A 20405-nucleotide genomic window follows, 5' to 3' on the forward strand; every position below is an offset into this window, starting at 1 on the left:
CTTTGAGGATAGCGGTAGCATTACGTTTGGGAAGCAAGGTGTACGAGCCGCGCCGCTGTTTGTGTGGCACAATGGTGATGGAGGACGGACACCATGGTTTAAATTGTCAGAGATGTGCGGGTCGTTTTCCCAGACACCAAGACATAAACGATATTTTGCGACTGGCGATGGTGTCGGCTAATGTCTCTTGCGTGCTCGAGCCCTCGGGTCTCGACATACTTCGCGGTTGGCGGGTTCCGCGACTGAAAATGCCGCGAAACTAATACATCTAAGACTTCGTACCGGTCGCGATCGAGAAGGCGAGCCCTGGGGTTCGGAAGATCGGAGCTTATTTAAAGAGTTGGGTCGCCGACTCAGAGACAGGGGCTGCGATTCTCATTCTGGGTCATGGTTGGTTCAGCAAGTGTCCATTGCCGTCGAGAGAGGCAATCCTGGCAGTATTATAGGAACTTTTGAATCGGGCACGATACAGGGCGGGATGTCTTTTTAGGTTTGATTAGTTTTATATTGCGTCGGTCAGGGTCAGGATATGTACCCTGCTATCAGCACAAAAAGTGTATTTTCTCAGTGTCGATGAAAAACGGATTATTTACTATAGTCTGTCTTTTTTGAAGACCGAGTAAATTGACATTTTTAGGGTTGCCAGTTTTCATACAATTTTAAATAATTATGTACATGTTGTCGCGTACGATCGCGATTGACAGCTACAGGTGAGTGCCTATATTCTGTCTGAACGGAATGTTAAAAATGGCAACACAGAGGGAGGAATGGGGGGGAATGATGAATGTTTCATAAGGAAAGGAACGTTAGAGAGAAAAAAGACGGAGATCAGTTTTTAGAGTAGCAAAAAGGGATGAGAGGAGGTGTAGTTAGTGCGAAGCAGATGGTGAAGTGTTTTCTAATCTGGTGAGTGTTTGTACTAATAAAGAGATATGGTAATATTGAGATATAGATGAAAAGATTATTGTATCTTGCTGGAGGTTTGGGTTGATCTAAGGGGAAGGTGGAGGATCAACATGGGGCCTCAGGGCCCCAACCTTCTACGCGTCGCTCTTGGCAACAGGTGTGCCCGTCTGATGAGAGGATCCAACCACCATGTGGCTCTCGGGTTTACTTGTGGTGTCGCTCGAGGCACGCAGAAGGTTTAACGATAATTGTAGTATGCATTAGCGCAATTATAAATCCCTATATCTCTATGTTATCATATTATTAAGCATGATACTTTGTCGCATATGAGAATTGACATTACATTGAGCTATCCGACATCATGACAAAACATGTAGGATATAAAACGTGGCGACACTTGTTGTCGATAGTTTTATCGATAGACTGCGAAAGAAGATAAAATTTTGCCAAACATGACTGAATTGTCAATGTTACGACGTTCTAATAATTACTAATTGCGTTATTGCATTCTTTATTCCTATTTTCACATTTGGTCTTTTAGTATCGAAATACAATTGTCAATGGTACCTGCGGGTACAGCACGTTGTACGGCGTGGGTGGGTATACGGGCAGCGAGTAAGGCAGCGTGGGTAACAGCTCGTGCAGCAACAGCTTCGGCGCAGGGTTCGACAGCGGCAGCAGCTGCTGCACGTTCTGCCACTGTACCGGCTCTTGATACTAGAAAGAGACAATTTCTCTAAACACCAGAAAAACAAAAAACGAAAATAAGTTACCCGTCTCAACGACTGAATATAATAAATACTTATTATAGTTCAGTTAGTTTTTAGTTAATTTGTCTCAACATTACAAATTTCATACTTTACACTACTCTTCGAAAAGTGATCGTTAGTTTATAATGAGAATAACAATTAATAATAATAATAATAATAATAATAACTTTGACCGTCACAGAACAAAACCTGGCGGACCGGGTTCGGTACCTACAGCGCTCAGGACTTTTTAGCGCTGCCGAACTCGAGCAATTACGATGCGAGGCTGTTCCTCCACTGGAAGAAGAGCCACCCAGGCTGGAGCGCTCTCCTGTTCCCAGCAGGGAAGTTCACAGGGAACCTAGTGCTCAGCAGCCGGATACGGGTGGTACTGAAAGTGATTGGGGAACAGTCGCCCTGGATTTGGAAGCGTTGAGGAGTAGTCTGGAGGAGACGATTCTGGAATATCGCCACGTGCCTCTTGAGCGAAGGCCACGGCTGCCTCGAGTGCCTCTCAGTATCAAGGTTCGGGATGCCGTTGGGGCCATTAACAACATGCTTCCCTCATTTTTAGAGGAAAGCGCAGACCTTTGGGAGACAGACTCAATTCTCTTCGCTGCCGCAATGACTGTGTGTCAATTTGTCGGCGTCAGGATGCCGCCAACAAGACCCGGCGGTAACCACCAGGTTGGCAGCACTACTCCTAGGACTAGTACTAAGCCAGCCTGGATGAGGCGAATTGAGGGTCGTATAGCATGGGCCAGGGTCCTCATCGGCAAACTGACTAGCTTCAGATCAGGCGTCACAAGGCCGAGAGTGATGCGCTTTGTCCGAGAAGCATTCCCCGGTGAGAACATTTTTGTAGACTCACCGGAGTTTGCACGAAAACTGACAGGGCGCATTGATGATCTGAAGCAGAAGATAGCTGCTTGGGGCAAGCGGATTCGGCGATATTCCGAAAGGGTGAAGAGGTATCGGCAGAATCGTCTCTTCATGAGTGACCAAAAGAAGTTTTATAGGACACTGGAGCGTCCTGATGTGGTCTTGACGGGTGAGCGTCCGGACAAAGCAGAAGTGGTCGCCTTTTGGCGAAGGCTTTGGTCGCAGTCCGTCGATCACGAAGAGGGTCCATGGTTCGAAGCGGTCGAGAGAGCATGTGCAACCATAGCGCCTATGAATCCCATCAGCATATCCGAAGAGGATGTAGCGGTAGCGGTCCGTAAGGCTCCGAACTGGAAAAGTCCGGGACCGGACGGACTGCATCATTATTGGCTGAAGGGGTTCTGGTGCTGCCACGCTACTCTCGCTCGTCAGTTCCAAAGTGCCCTTGAGAGTGGGACGCTCCCAAACTTCTTAACTACTGGGGTCACTCATTTAGCTCCAAAGAGCGATGCTACCGTGGATCCATCACAGTATCGCCCCATAACTTGTCTTTGTACAATATACAAGACTTTAACATCTGTTTTGAGCTCCAAGATAAGTCAGCACATTGTTGATAACAGTGTGATGTCTGAGGCTCAGAACGGATGTAGGGGCGGTAGCCGCGGTAGTAAGGAGCTGCTCCTCATCGACGCGGTCGCTGGCCAACTTGTCAGACGCAACCGTCGGAATTTCTCCGCTGCCTGGATAGACTATAGGAAAGCGTTCGACTCGGTGCCCCACTCATGGCTCTCGAGGGTCCTCGAACTGTATAAAATTGACAGTGCAGTTCGACACTTCCTCGGGCAATGCATGGGATGTTGGAGAACGATCCTGAGTCTGGACGGTCGGCGGATGACGGATGCGGATGACCGAATAGAAATAAGGCGAGGTATTTTCCAGGGTGACTGTCTGAGTCCACTGTGGTTTTGCCTGGCCCTGAACCCTCTGAGTACTCTATTGGAGAGGTCGGGCACAGGCTTTCAGTTTCGGAGAGGTGGGCCGCGAATGCCTCACCTTCTCTACATGGATGATCTCAAGCTATACGGCCCCACAGCTGACAGATTGACGGAGCTGCTGACAATCACCAACGATTTCAGCAGTTCGGTTAGGATGGAGCTTGGGATCGAAAAGTGCGCGGTGGTCCATGTTGAGAAGGGACGTGTCATGCATTCTAATGGCATTAATATTGGCACCAATCACCTGCGGGTACTCTCCGAGACTGAAACATACCGGTATTTGGGCATGTCGCAGACCATCGGTGTGAAGGAAGCAGACGTGAAACAGGGTGTGTGCGAGGTTTTTTATGGGCGCCTGAAAAATGTGCTAAACAGCTATTTGTCAGGCGTTAATAAGATCCGAGCTTATAACTCCTGGGTCATGCCTGTTCTGATGTACACATTTGGCGTGCTCAAATGGACTCAGACGGAATTAGATGCTCTGGATAGACGAGTCCGCACGACGATGACCTCTCACCGAATGCATCATCCGAGATCGTCAGTTATGAGATTGTATGTCCCGCGGAAGTGTGGAGGTAGAGGCCTATTAAGTGTCAAAACCATGCACAACCGCGAGATATGCAGTCTCAGAAACTACTTTTTGACGATGACGGATGACGTGATTCGTGGAGAGGTTGTCACAAGTGATAAAGGGCTAACTCCCTTATCGTTGGCCAAAGAGGAATGGCGAGACCCGGTGGTGCTTAGCACCTCTGACCGCGAGTCCGTATGGAAAGAGAAGGAGCTCCATGGGAGGTTCTTCAAGGTACTCCACGAGCCTTTTATGGATCGTAAAGCCTCCCTACATTGGCTGCGTTTCGGGGACCTCTTTGGGGAAACCGAAGGTTTTGTCTGTGCAATACAGGATCAGGTTATCAAGACGAGGAACTATCGGAAATATATCCTAAAGGACGGCACAGTAGACATTTGTCGGGCATGTGGCCGTCCCGGAGAGTCACTTAGGCATATTGTTTCCGGTTGTTCCGCTCTTGCTAACACTGAGTACTTGCACAGACACAACCAGGCAGCCAAAATATTACACCAAGAGCTCGCTCTCAAGTACGGACTAGTGCAACAGAGGTTGCCATATTACAAGTATTCACCGGAGCCAATACTCGAAGATGACCGCACCAAAATCTATTGGGATCGATCTATTATCACGGACAGGACTATTCTTGCGAATAAGCCTGATATTGTGATATTGGATCGATCGCAGTCGAGGGTATTTCTTGTGGACGTCACCATCCCGCATGACGAGGGTCTCGTGAAAGCTGAAACCGAGAAACGCCGGAAGTATCTCGACCTGGCGCACGAGATCACCGACATGTGGGATGTGGCCTCCACTGAAATAATCCCAATTGTTTTGTCCGCAAATGGGTTAATTCCAGTAAGCCTTTCTAACAGCTTGAGGCGGTTGGATTTCTGTGGCGTGTCGCTTCCAGCACAAATGCAGAAGGCGGTCCTGCTCGATACGGCACGTATTGTTCGCCGATTCTTGGACCTGAGTCCCTGACCCCGGCCGACTGTGCCATTGCCGGGAAATACCGCCTCTCCCATTTAAAAATTCAAAATTAATCTTTTAGGCCTTGGGAGAGGCGAGAGTTTAAAATAAATACGATAATAATAATAATATAAACGCACACACTCAACATAGCCCCGCACTAGGGAAACCCTGTGTCGCGGGTGCCATGGACACACACATAGACAATCACAAATTACACCCAAACTCACGAGAGAAATAAATGTAGGCCATACATATATTTCTCCCGGCCCGGGAATCGAACCCGGGGACCTCTGCGTGGCAGTCCGGTATGGTAACCGTTCGGCCACGGAGGCAGTTAAATTACAACAATATTAGAATAATAATAAGTCATAGGACATAATAGTGTACGTATACAAATCAAATTCATAAATGAAAAGTAATTGCTTGAAAGTAACAAAAATGTCAGGTGTACAATAACACAGGAAATGTCAATATGGTTTGTTAATATTGAATGTACTCTGTTACTGAGTAAAGGGACTTTTCCAATAAAAAGTTCTTTAGTTTGCGCCTGAACATTGCCTCACAAATCGCGTACATTTGTTTTATCAAACAAATCAACGTTTCGGACACTTTACAGGTACCATAGTCACGGTTGACTGACCTGTCACGGAACTTCTAAAGGGCCAATTACGTAAGCTGCCTATATGAAAATCGCTGACATTGCCTCGTGTATTGCCAGGTGAGGATCGCTGACTCTGCGGAATGTGTACGCTGCCGCCGCGTGACCACCGTCAGGGCGGACCGCGGGAACGCATCGATCGCCACTTAGTATCTAACAGCGATCGGGTCAACTAGTTTTAATACTTAATTAACATTGTAATTCTTTTCTACTCTTAATTAAATTTATTATAAAATATTTCGTTTATATTTAAGTCCTGCGGCTGCGACATTCATAATTGACCCGAAACGTTGGTTTGTTTAAAAGAAACAAATATACGCGATTTAAATACAGAAAAATAGTTTCATTTCCTATGTGTAACGATTGCGAACACCTAAGAACTCAATTTAATATTTTTTCTTCCCCTGTCTAGCGGGTGCCATGGCCACATAGACAACAGCAAATTACACCCAAACTCACGAGAGAAATAAATACAGGCCACATAAATATTTCTCCCAGCCCGGGAATTGAACCTGGGACTGTCCAGTATGTGGCAGCCCAGTATGGTATCCGTTCGGCAACGGAGGCAGTTGGTCAAAGAGATTTTGAATTTGATTAAATTCTTACCGGGTAAGGCTGCATGGGTTGCGGCAGAAGAGCCACGTTGCTGACTGGGTATTGCGGGAGAACGGCTTGCGGCATTTCCACTTGGCCGTAGGACATGTTGAAGCTGCAAGGAAATACAATACTTTAGAACTTTTATTACCAGTAGGGCTCCATGTGAAAGAGCTCGTCCAGGGAAGTACTGCCACCTTACCTATTTCTGCCGCCAAGCACTAACGTACGCATCACTGCGTTCCGGTTTGGGAGGGTAAGGGAGTTGGTGAAATTACAGGCATATATTGACCCCTCCTAGGTAAAGTATCGTATGTCGAAATTGCCAAGTTTACAGGGGAGCCTTTTAAAGTTCTGAATTCACTGAAATAAGTATAACACGTGACTTTAGCATTTCACATTTTTATTCGGTAAACTCGTTACTCACATAGAGTATTATAAAATCCTATAAATCGGTTAGATGATCTGTTAGATGATCACTCTTTCAGTGAATTTAGAACTTTAATACGTTCCCCTGTAAACTTGGCAATTTGGACATACGATATTTTACGTAGGAGATTGTTTTATGATATCAGCGACGGGACGAACAAGTCGTTCGCCTGTTATAGGCGACACGGCTGTTCATAGCAGTTGCAGTGCCACTCAGAGCTTTAAATCGCAAAGGTTTGAGGGGAACTGCCACTGCGTCTGTCACCGTGATCCATAAGTTGACAAGTCCCATGTATCTGTAATTTGATCAGCACTCTTACCCTTCAAAACCGGAACGCAGTAATGCTCAGGTTACTTCTTGGAGGCAGAAATAGGAAGGTGGCAGTACTTCCCTGGACGAACTCTTTCACAAAGAACTCTACTGCTACAATATCTTTTAGGCCATGAGAGAGATCAGTCTAAAATAGATATATTACGTACGACTTCAAATTCGTGATTTCTGGGACTCTTGGTCGCATAAACGCACACGTTGACTCTCAAGAATCGAGTAGATAGCCAGAAATAGAGACGAAATAAGGGCCATCCATCCCTCACAACTTATCAGGCAAATGGGCCTTATATCACTTTTAAACATGAAATCACAAATTAGAAAGCTGAAATAATAGCGCCAACAACTGACCTGTGTGTACGTTTCCGTATATTCCAAAAATATTGTATTTATTGTAATAAAGATAATATCTCTAACAACTTGTCCCATTCGGTGGTGTGGGAAAAACAAAACATCTAATTACAAAACAAGCGGAATCACATTTCATCGGTAGTTATATTTATGTAATTTTGCAATTTTCGTCCATTATAGCAAAGCTCAAGTTAACTGGTCGATTTGGAGTGAAACAATTGACGACACCCGTCAATTGTTCTTTTCGGGCTGGCTAATCGGAGCGCACTGGTCACCGTAATGATTTGGCAGAATAGTTTTCAAACAAATTAAATGACATTTCGTCTCTATTTCTGGTTATACACTCGATGCTTTCAAGAAAACAGGGACAATTAAGTAAATGTCTATGTTATATACTATGTGACAGATTCTAGTAAGACGGCCTGTTAGTCTATTGCTAAGGAGGCACGCTATAATATCCAAAATAATAATAAAAAATAAAATTTGAGGCGACTTGGGCCTACATACATAGGTTCCCAAACTTTTTCACACGGGCTCACCGCCCCCTTAGACAAGATAAAAAAACTTCAACGCCCACAAAAAATAATGAAAAACACGTATTTTTTATATTAACTTATCACTTATCAACTTATCAAAGGAAAAATAGTAAATTGTACAACAAATGCATAAAACGCGTCATTTTATCCGAGACGAGTATATCCGAGTGGATACATAAGTCGAGGGTAAAATGGGTTTTATGAACGAGTCACACTCTGCTTTTCACTTCGATTGCGAGGAAATTAAACAGCAATATTACAAATAAACGATTATTTAATTAAAATTGAGTGTAAAATTACAACAATTAGACATATATAGCACGTATTAGAAAAATAAAAGTAAAACTATTTTTTATAAAGTTCTAGTGTGCGTGGCTGTTGGCGCAGGCGTCATTGCCTCGGTCTTAAATGACGATTTTATTTTATGCACTAGAGCATGAAATCCTATTTTATGCAGCCTACGCCCAGAATAAATACGAACTTTAAGAGCATGAGAAGTGAAAAATATATGTACTGTAGTTTATATTTTCACGCATCTTCGTCGAACCTGGGACCTTATCCCATAAAGAGATATTGATAACCTCATTTCGAGTATGTACAATCGTTGCAGATGCGTTATAAACATCCGAGGTGCATCGACAGATTATTAAATTTTATTTTGTAGCAATTCATTGTTTCATTTCAATTTGTTTTTCTCTTTAATCACCAAAAACAAAACTTCTTATTTTAATACAATGTAAACTTTTTTTATTTTTACTATACAAGTCATTAAAACAATTTTTTATTGAATTTTATGTCAGATTATAAAATACTGCACATTTTGATATAAGAAAGTTTCAAGAAATTTTTTGTAATTTCTTTGCAATCCACAAAAAACTAAAATATTCATAGATAATGTTGATGTATGTATATAATTTAGGTTATTTTTTTAAATGTGGTAGCACCCTGCCGCACCCTTAGGACTCTTTATCGCCCACTGAGGGGAGGTCGACAACATTATTGGAAACTATGGCCTACAACTAAGACGTGTGCTGGGGAAAATACCTCCTGTGTTGATGCGGTTGTTGGTTGACAATATGATGCGGGTGTGGGTTGGAGGCCGGCTCGACACACGCTCCGTAGCTGTAGTCCACGGCTACGCTGTAGGGGTAGCTGGGGTCGATGCGAAACGTGCTGTCACTGGGCGATGAGGGGAGTTTTTGCTCTTCCAGCTGTACTGGTTGGTAGAGCGGTTGGAGTTGCTGGTCCTGGGAAAACAATGTATTACTTAAGAATCCACTTGAGAAAAATTGTCTCGAGAGACTAGACTCACAAATCGTCGCCTCACTTTTTCGAAGTCGTATCTTAAAGCATGTACAACTTGTGAGACGGTATTTCCAAAAATAACTAAAATTTAGACCTGTCGTTACAAGGGTTTTTTTATATGAGGGGACGAACAAGTCGTGCGCCTGATTGTAAGCTACACGCCTGTCCATAACAGTTGCAGTGCCACTCAGAGCTTCAAATCGCAAAGATCTGAGGGGCACTGCCACTGCGCCCGTCTCCCAGAGACAAAAGATGAAAAGTCCCATGTGCCTGTAATTTCACCAGCAACTTACCCTTCAAAACCGGAACACAGTAATGCTAACATTACTGCTTGGTGGCAGAAATAGGTAAAGTGGCAGTACTTCCCTGGACGAACTCTTTCACAAGGACGTCTACTGCTACGTTTTTGAGAGAAGAGAAAAAAAAAAGTGTTGCCTGCCCAAAACAAAAATGAAATACTGTCATAATCTTAATGTATAAATTCTACTAAATTATACATGTAATTATTAGAATTTGTTTAAATTATATGTTTAAATATACTCTCGGACACAATTCGAGCTACCTCGCATTTTTGTCGTAAAGGGTTAGAATACAAAAATAGTGTCATCATCGAAGAAAGTTTTCGCCGGTTTTGCAAATTCAAATTCCCAACAAGGACTTATGGGAAAGACGTTTAGTATACTAGTTTCAAAATTGCATACTAGTTTTTGATCAATCAAACATTGTTTAAGCTTAGGGCACTTAATAATTTCTTAAACAAAGCATAAAGTTACTGAAATGCAAAAAATGGATTGTATATACAAATTTTGCTGATTTTTTCGCATTCACAAATTTGGCTGATTTCCATTACATTTCTTTCTTAAAGTACTAGAGACTAACTAAGAGACTACACGTGTCGCAAGCGGACAGGTTAAACCGACTGAAAATGGCACGATATGTCTTCAATTATAATATTACTTATGCCTTTTCTAAGGATAATACTTACAACTCGACACTGATTGATAAACTGATAATGCTGCGGAACAGGTGCTGGATACACGACGTTCGTCAATGAGATAGGTCCTGTAAATAATAATGATAATAATAACAAATGCAGAAGACGGTGTTGCGGAATACGGCACCTGTCCTTCGCCGGCTTTTGGATTTGAGTTCTTGACCCCGGCCGAATTTTAGTCAATTTCAATTCGTCAAGTCAAATTCATTTAAACTCTTTTTGTTGTAATATGTAGTTACTATGATGATGTCCAATATAGTGTGTCTTTTATGAAGACGAAGTAAAATGACATTTGTAGGGTGCTAGTTCTCATAAAATTTTATAGTTATGTAGTTGTTGTCGATAGTTTTGTCGATAGGTTGTGAAAGAAGATAAAATTTTGTCAAAAATGACTGAATTGTGAATCTTACGACGTTGTAATAATTACTAATTGCGTTATTGCCTTCTTTATGCTTATTTTATAATTTGGTATTTTAGTATCGAGATCAATTTTCATACATGTACATTTTAACAAGAATAGCCGGACTTAACTATATATATTGAATTAAAATGAAAACCTGTAAAATACGTCTCCACTTTGTATTTTTCATAAACATTATATACGTATACACAGTATAAATCTACGCGGATCAAATGAACTTGTGCTCAGTAATTGAATAAATAATGAGTCGAGGATGAGTTGAGGATGATTCAAATGAAACAAGTTCAGCTATTTATTCCATAAGCGTGGCCAATATTCAGTCGATAGTCGATAGAATATTTTATCGACTGCGATCACTAGCCGCTCGCAAGCGGGCAATACTTTTGCTTTTTTGAACTGTCATTTTACTGCGTCTTTAAAAAAGACAGAATATAACTGGGCAAATTAGCACATTCGACAATTCGACACCTCCTACGTAAAGTATCGTATGTCGAAATTGCCAAGTTTACAGGGAAGCATTTTAAAGTTCTGAATTCACTGAAACGAGCATAACACGACAAAGCTAATCTAATAGATCATCTAACCGATATGTAGGATTTTACAATACTCTGTGTGAGTAACCGTTTGCCGAATAAAACTGAAAAATGCTAAAGTCACCTGTTATGTTCCTTTCAGTGGATTCAAAACTTTAAAACACTTCCCTGTAAACTTGGCAATTTCGACATACGATACTTTACGTAGGAGGGGTCGAATTTATCTTTTTATTTTTTTTTTTAAATTGTGTTCCACTTATGAGTCTGTACAACCTCAAATGGCTTTGGTTGGTTCAGCATAACAGGGACAGTGTTGAATCAAACACTTTGGGAAAAAAATATGTAGTAAAATTGATCTTTGTATTAATAATTACAACAATCTAGTGGAGTAATTTTCAAAAAATAATTGAAGCCAAAACATAATAAACTTCATTAAACTTCATAATATATGATTTACTAAAGAACACATTCCAAAATATTATAACAAAATATATTTTTAACGTAAATATATAATTAACCTTCCTCTATTGGCTCTAATTCTTTTTTTTATACCGCCAATATCACGTTACGTCTTTCGTCAATACCCTCTGTTCAACTTTCAATAAACCCGCACAATGACACTAAGACGGACACCATTCTTCGAAATCCTAGCCGTAATAGAATCCTTAAGCAGAACATATGATACTGACGTGTTCAGCAACATTGAATCAAAATTTCTAACACCCGCTGGTTACTATTTGCAGACGGTCACCGTCGCTCTGTGGTCCAAATTCCGCATCTTACCGGTGATCGACTCAACCTGACTATGACTCATTGACTTACAATTATATGGACGTCGGGTCCGCGCTAAAAAGTGTCCGAACTTATAGGGCGTTAAAATCGTATACAGAGCGTCATTCACGCTTTAGTCTTCGTTTGTTTCTTCTGACAGCGAAGCAAGCAAAATTAGACAGTACTGCGATGACATTACAATTTAAATTCAACGTTTTAGCTTTTTTATATTCCTTTACATGTCACTACGTTTAAATAGGTTGACTTGGGACATTTTTTTCGTGGTTTTTGTATTAGACCCGTCGTCCATTTATTTGTAAGTCAATGCTATGACTTACATGTTTAGTTATAAGTGCTGTTAGTGCATGTTGTACAAAAATAAATAAATAAATAAATAATTCTTATTTACGCCACACAAAAAAAAAACAAATATACGCACAATCCAACAGGTCTATACTTACGTATATTAGGATCAGGCACAGGAACAGGAGTGGTTTTCGGTTGCAAAGTTAAATCTGGCTGTACGTATTGGACAGTCTGCAACTGCTGCGCCTGAATCTGGACCTGGGCGGAGGTCGTCACCTGTTGAATGACGAACGGAGTCAATTGTCCGTGTGTGGTATCATGCTATATCCATATGCGTCCCAATAATACACCATACTGTCATAGCAGTAGAGCTTCTTGTGAAAGAAGTCGTCCAGGGAAGTACTACTGAAGTAAAGGCACGTGGGACTTGTCTATTTACGTCTCAAGGTGGGCGCAAGACAGCGTCCCTCATAACTTTAAAGCTCTGAATGGCACTGCAACTGCTATGGACAGGCCTGTCACTTATCACCAGATGCAAGACTTGCTCGTTCAATCACTTGATATCATAAAAAAAAATTAAAATATATTTACCTCTTCTTGAGTGAATCCTTGATGATACCCGTGTTGTGCAATGCATTGTACTTCCGCTTCCTTCGGCCTGTGACTGGTCAAGTCATTTCTCTGATTGGTCGGTTCGAATTTCTGATTCATCTCAAACGTTCTATTATCCAACCTTAGCTGCTGATTGGCAGGCTCAAATGTTCGACTTTCACATCCTTGCCGCGGATTTGGTGAAAACCTTTGATTTTCGTACACCGGGCGCTGATTGGTTGTTTCTAGTGGTTTCTCATTGGTCGACGTAGTGTAAGTTGGCCTGTGGTTGGTGGCCACTTCTTGTGCTTGACTGTGAGTGGTCGAGTCCGGTTGTTGGTAACGGTTTTTACAAGGACTTTTTGGTTGTTGACTAGGTTTCTCGTCAGATTGTGATGATACCTTTAAGTTTAAGAGTTTAAGTTTAGAAATAACTATCATTAATTTACTTTTCGGAACTTTCGAAAAATATTTTTTGAATACAGTTGCTCTAAACGTGGTATTTTTCGTACTATAAATCGTGCCGAAAATTGGATTTTTTGCACTAGTGCTTTTTACTTTTCCATTTTTTTTAATTTACTGCTGTTTCAAGTCTTAATATTTATTTTTTATGTATATTTATTTAATATTTATGTGCTTTGTGACGTAAGTCATTCGTTATTAAAACTTATATTTACTTACAAACATCTTGTTTGTTTAAATTGCATAGGTGTTTTATAAAACAACAGGTTACATTTAAAAATACCAAAATATTTTCCATAAAGATGGCTGACTGAGTATTAACAATGACCGGAGGTGAGTACTACGCGAGACCGCTGCGCGCCGCGCCACTAAAATATACTGTTTTATTTCACTTTCCATGTAGTTTTTTCGCAAATGTATTAAAAAACGTCGTTTGATACACTTGCGGATTTGTCCTTTTCACTTGTCTCGAGTCTTGACCCTCGTCTCTGGCTCGGGCCAAGAAGCCTCGAGACTCGTGAATAATGACTAACTTTCCGCACTTGTATAAAAAATAACCATTTTAGTAACTAACAAAAAAAAATGTACGAAATAAAAGTAATAAATATATATTGTTTTTAAACACATATATTTCACGCCCATTTCCAGTCAGATATCACAGCCTTACATTTGGTACGATCCTGATAGAAATGTTTCATATCATACATGCTAGTCATATTCTGTCATTGAACACAAAAATTACTTTTATAATTATGTCACATTAATCTGTCTTACCGAGAATCGAACCCGGGACTTTCTCAAACCGGCTGACGGCGCAGGAGAGCTTTGAAGGGGATCATAAGGGCACACTGTAGAGGAACATCGCTTATCGCGTTTGCCGGTACCCCCGGGCATTCAGGCGTCTCCCGCCGCAATATCCTCTGGCGTGCCAAAACGTGCCAAATCGTACCAAAGAGGCTTATAGGTGACTCGGATTTAGTAGAGGCGAAGCTGCAGAGCCTTGAATACCGCAGTAAAGTTGCCTGCTTACTGTCTGTATCTTACTGTACTGTATCCTACAGGATATATCACGGAGTGTGTGATGGAATGGCGTGACTTAATTCCGCCTTCCCCTTTCCATCAGCGGTTTAGACGTAGGCTGGGTGGGGTGAAATGTATGTACCCTATTTTGATAAAATATACATTGATGAATTTAAGTTCCGTCCGGTTTTCACATTTTACAACAGCCCTTATCACGACTCATTAAAACTTACTTGTACTATTTCAGAATTATTACTCCTCGTGCAGTTGTCGTGCCTGCGACATTCGCAACAACACTTACGACTCTCTTCACTCGGCTGGCATTCGCATTCTGGAAAATTTACATTAACTTATGGGCATGGCTCCGTCACAAGCTCAAGGTCACGTGATAACTGCCTAACGCTTAGTGTAACGTCGGCGGTACAAGCGCTCAGAGGGCTGTACCTGAACGGTCGAACATTTTTTTGTTTTGCGAAAAATCTTCGAAAATGTGCAATCTATGGCGGTCTGAAAGTACCACCAGAAACATTATGCATATTAATCAAAATACTGTCATAACTAGTGTTGGGTCATGGTAAAATTTCCATTTTGAAAAAAATAGTTTTCCACATTTGATTTTGACATCTGTCAAAAGTTGAAGTTTAAATCTCGTTTTTCTTTATGTGGTTTTTAGTTGCACAAGTTTATTTTATAATCCACGCTAAATAAAAACTTCAAAAGATATTTCTAACGTGGAATATGAATCTTTGAAATTATATTTTTCCAATATTTATGTTGATTTTATAACCACATTGTGCTTACCGTTGTCAATGAAGGAATGTTGCTTTTCTAATCTACCTCTTCTTTTCTCGTTGCTCTGGTCCATCTGAAAAGTAAATTATCTACAACATTTTACAGGAACACATGAAAAAAAAAGCATAAAAAAACACTTTCGTTTCTCTCTAAATTAAGATTTGAAATAAAAAATTTGGAAATCTGTCATCTGTATGTAATCGCAAAGTGTAGAAAGTCAACGTCCTGTAGAACAACGAAATACGAAAGTCGCTATTGGGATACTTTTAAAGTACTTTATTATAAAAACTTGTCTGAAACGACCTCTTGACTCAGTCAACGTAGCAATGTAATTCATAGCTATATTTCATAACTCAATATCAAAGCCTCAACTTACTTATTTTTAATTTTAACAATTTATTTATTAGTTGACCAACACTATAGCAAACGTTATAATGACATTTTTTTTAATGATACTAATTGTCAAGTATAAGGAGTCGTGCGCCTGGTGGTAAGCGACACGCCTATCCATGTTAGTTTGCAGTGCCATTCAGAGCTTTAAATCGCAAAGATCTTATGGACACTGCCAGTGCGCCCGTCACCCCGAGACACAAGTTTACAAGTCCCATGTGCCTGTAATTTCAGGTTTTCAGGTTAGGTAAAGTGGCAGTACTTCTCCGGACGAACTCTTTCACTTGCTTGCTTCCTTAACATTGAAATATTGAACATTACAAAACATAGCACTACAACATGCAAGATAATAAGAACGTTAACATTGGGCCGTGTTCTACATAAACGAGTTAATCCACAAAATGAGTTCTGAGATATTGAGAATGAAAGATTTTTGTCAAAAACCTTCCAAAAATGTTTCCACAACACTACAGTACTCTATCCCGCTTCGCACCAAAGAATTGCACAGCATAATTTTAATGCTGGCCGATTTAAAGTCCCTACTGGACCCCGATTCAGAATTCTTCGATATTTTAACTGAATCTTTCGATTGGATATCGTTCTCGAATCGAAAGGCGCTTTCCGAGCTATTCAGAACATTCCGAGTTAAACGTTCCGGATTCGGATACGATTTCGTTATCCAACAGCGTTTACGGAGTTAATCTAAGTTAGTATATTTAAGACTTTAGAGACCTAAAATATAGGAATGCATTAGGCTTGCATTAAAATAAATTAATAAAATTGAACAAAATCCAAACTTTATTTAAAACAATAAGAGATTTCCATATTACATTCCTGCTTTCTAAACTTTTTCATTCGATAATTGTGTTTTGAATAACGTTTGTAGCCTTTGCCGGTCGAGAAGTACGTGTAATCGTACGAGTGTGACGTTTGATTCGGGTGTTGTGAATAAAAATAAAAAGAAATCGGTCGACAACCGAGTCATCGTAAGATTCTGAATGTATCTCCAGTTTCGCAAGACGAAACGGAGGGTTTGACAACCCTTAGATACGATGTTATCGATGTGGATATGGAAGCGAACAAAACTACCTACCTATCTCAAATGACGTCAATTTTAAATGTACTCAAATGCTTTCCCGAATGGCAAAAAAATCCGGAACAAAAAATTATTGTTGTAAGGTAATCTCCACTCTCTGTCTCTGTTCCTCGAATTTTATATAAGTAAAAAAAAAAAAGATTTTAGAAAGTCATTCTATTAATTCTATGTTCTGATATTAGAAAATAGGATTACTTACCCGTTCATTGTCATAGTTAATGTTGTAAAGTGGCGGTGGATTGTCAGGTTCGAAGTGGTACACACTGCCGTCCGGGTTGGTAAGCGGACGACCCGTCTGTGGTTGACAAATACTAAATTTTAAATATCTATTGATTTCAAATCAATCAGTTTTAACTCCTTATACTCCGTCCAACTAATTATTAAACTTTGGACCTATGCATGCCTCCTAAGTTTCATAATTATTGAAATACAGCCATAGACAAAAAATGCAATACTTCGTGGTTATTTTAATGTCTAAATTTTAGTGAAGCGACGCGCTCGTTAGCTCCGCTATTTATCGAGCCAACAGATTATGTAACGAAGATTATTCAAGTTGATAAATTTTGGTACCGGTCTAATAAATCATAATGAAATTATATAAATTATAAATAAATGCAGTAAATTCTATTATAATGAATCGTCGGATATTTCTCCATATGAATGGGAATCATTAATTATGAATTCTTGAATACACAAATTGTCGCACGCAACATCACGATCCCAATCAGACTATATCTTCCTTTTTGAACCCACTCACATTCACGATTAAAACTTCTTCATAAATAAAATCGGTTGTTATAAAAAATCGAATCAGGACATCACTAATTGATTAGAATTCGAGTTGTCAAAAGTTAAATGGTTGGACGGAGTATAGTAAGTAAATATGGTGAGGTAGACTTGTTCAACATCAGAACACGTAAAGCCGTTACATTTGTCTGACGTGTCGTGTCAGAACGGTATCGGCTACATACACACAACACAAGCAGTGACGTCAGATTGCGACACAGTACACACAGATCCATGTACAGTTATTTTCATCGAGGAAACTTTGTCTGTCGAGGACTTTTCGTTGAAAAACAGCAATGACGAGATGTCTTTCACGTATCTGCATTCTATAATTGGGACCGCGTTATATATACCGTCAGTCGAAAACCCACTAAGCGTGCTTAACAAGCTTGAGAATCTTGAAAATGTTGATCACATCAAACTTACTGAAAATGACCTCTCTGCCAATATCGTGCCACAGAAAATACTTATTTATCAACCTCAACGACGCACAAGAAGGTGAATCAAGGTCCGACCTCCTTCGCAGACATAATGACTTCATGCAATCACCATTGGAAAATCTATCGGCCAAACATGATTCTATAGTTTCTATTTACACAACTCATTATCCATCCTGGACCGTATCCATATCAAGAATGAGACGATAGGCCCGAATACGCTCTTAGCTTTTCGATGTCGTAGGTCTACGTATCTCTTTTGAACCAATTACATATATATATACTATATATATATTACATATGTATAGAATATACAACAATGGTTATCAAAATTTCGTTTTACAATATCGGAAACCCGGTATAATTACGTTTATTACTGATTATACGCAGGAAGTCCTCGTTCAAAACCACACTTAGATGATACTCGTTCGATAGCGATTGAAATTTTCGATTTACTAATCGATTACAAAAACTTTAATTGAATGAACCGAATGTTTTTTTCGTACAGCACTCTGCAACCATAGACAAATAACAGATGTATAGTTGAAAAATAACCTCATTTTTGGATAACCATTTTTCAAATACGATTTTACGAATATTGTAAGTCGAAATCTTGGAAATATACGTGAAAGTGTTACCTATTCGATTTATTGAGTGATAACCATTGACTTACAAATAAATGGACGACGGGTCTAATACAAAAACCACGAAAAAAATGTCCCAAGTCAACCTATTCGAAATTTAAATTGTAATGTCATCGCAGTATCGCGCTGTCCGTAGAACAAATGAAGACTAAAGCGGAGTGTCGCGCTCTGTATACGATTTTAGCGCCTTACAAGTGCGGACGCTTTTTAGCGCGGACCCGACGTCCATATAATTGTAAGTCAATGGTGATAACTATAGAATTATAACCAAACAGCTTTGTTTACTTTGTGTTTAAAAACGGATTGGAACACACTTTAGTTACTTATAATTATTAGGTTTTTTCTTAACTCGTCAACTAACTTTTAATTAGACCTCAGCATACATGCACTAGTTTGTCAGGCATGCATCACACATACCTTTCTGTTTTTATTACCTAGCTATAAATTAAAACACCTAATAAGTGTAGGCACCAATTACAGGTTATTCGACAGGTACAGTCGATAGTTACCCTTTAAATAGCCACGAAACTCCCCGAGCTCGCCTCAAAAGCCGTAAAAGTCTCCTGCGCATCACAAATGATGATGATCCTTATCAGCAGCAGATAGCAACTTGGTATTTTATTATACCAGCACCCTACGCAGTAATGCTGGCATTACTGCTTGACGGCAGTACTTCCTTGGACGAACTCTTTCACCTTTACTGCTACTAAAGATGGATGGAGTAGAAGTTGCTTGATGACGATGTTGATAGCGTCCTAGAGACATTCGGCGGCGTCTCAAACGCAGCGTATTTTTGTATTTTCATAAATCATTATTAAAAAAGGTGTATCTCTAGCAAGAGTGTCTGGTTAAACATAATATCACCTGTGGATGTAAAACAATGGCTCCCGGAGGTACCGCAGATAAGTCTGTTACAGCCCATACAACAGCCACGCCTTCACCGGTTGTGCTAGCCATGGGTTCGGGACTCGCACCGCCTATAAATTCATAGATAAATAACACACATAAACAAAATATACACAATTATATCATGCTACCGCGATAAAACTGTTATATCCATATTACTCAAATTTGAGTGATAAAACCGACATTTATAATTTTATCACAATAGCTAACATGGCGAGTAACGTGAGGACACATTTTTGTCGCACTTCGCACGTCGCAACCAATGGCCGCGAAAAAATATCGCAGTGCCAAACATGGCCGCAAGGTCAATGGCCACAGCTGATTTTAAAACATTTTGACAGTTCTGCATAGTAATTTTATAGTATTACAGTTATAATTTTAGTTCTGTGTGTTAAGTTCAGTTACTTTCTGAAATGAAGCAACTACATGAAAGAAGGATGGCGATATCCCGTGTACTTTGTGACCCAGTGTTTTTGACGACGTGCTTTAATGAGACCTATCAATACTTGTGATTCATTATCAAAAGCATCAAAAAAGCTAACTGAGTACAGCCTGTAGAAGCTGGGGTTATAAAGTTGATATAGGTTATGTTTATAATATTTTCCTATATTTCGCTTCAGATGTTTGTTCGTAGTGGCAGAAAACAAGTTTTCAGTTTGTTCCCAAAAATAATAAAGAACTTCCCGAATATTCCCAAATCTGCCAAACTCTGCCACATTTAATATAACTTATCATGTTCTGCAACAATGAAAATGAATAAAAATTAAATCTGTCCAAATGGCAGTAATCTGCCACAAATGGTCACACTGTTCTCAATATCAATGTGACATTGATAAAACTCTTGTCAAAACGTTCCTATGCAACTTTCATTAGGCAGGTTTTAATGTTTTATGTGTGTACTATAAAATAACTAATACATCAGGTAGGTAAACATTCAACCATGTTTAAAATGAAACGTGTACGAGAATGTTACCTAATCT

General features: G+C 40.0%; 1 protein-coding gene across 1 annotated transcript in view; it reads right to left on the bottom strand.

Moving 5' to 3' along the window:
* Nucleotides 1-20405, bottom strand: part of LOC113227508 (cAMP-regulated phosphoprotein 21-like) — a 41011-nt gene that overhangs the window by 2975 nt on the left and 17631 nt on the right. Inside the window, exons 12-21 of the mRNA XM_026460445.1 lie at nt 19384-19496; nt 16852-16947; nt 15176-15239; nt 14608-14705; nt 12893-13294; nt 12457-12577; nt 10262-10338; nt 9016-9218; nt 6340-6442; nt 1474-1623 (exon numbers count right to left, since the gene is read on the bottom strand). Coding sequence (XP_026316230.1) covers nt 1474-1623; nt 6340-6442; nt 9016-9218; nt 10262-10338; nt 12457-12577; nt 12893-13294; nt 14608-14705; nt 15176-15239; nt 16852-16947; nt 19384-19496 — 1427 coding nt within the window. The remainder of the gene's footprint in view (nt 1-1473; nt 1624-6339; nt 6443-9015; nt 9219-10261; nt 10339-12456; nt 12578-12892; nt 13295-14607; nt 14706-15175; nt 15240-16851; nt 16948-19383; nt 19497-20405) is intronic.

The sequence above is a fragment of the Hyposmocoma kahamanoa genome, unplaced genomic scaffold, assembly GCF_003589595.1.
Source record: "Hyposmocoma kahamanoa isolate Upper Pololo Valley unplaced genomic scaffold, ASM358959v1 211, whole genome shotgun sequence".
Lineage (NCBI taxonomy): Eukaryota > Metazoa > Arthropoda > Insecta > Lepidoptera > Cosmopterigidae > Hyposmocoma > Hyposmocoma kahamanoa.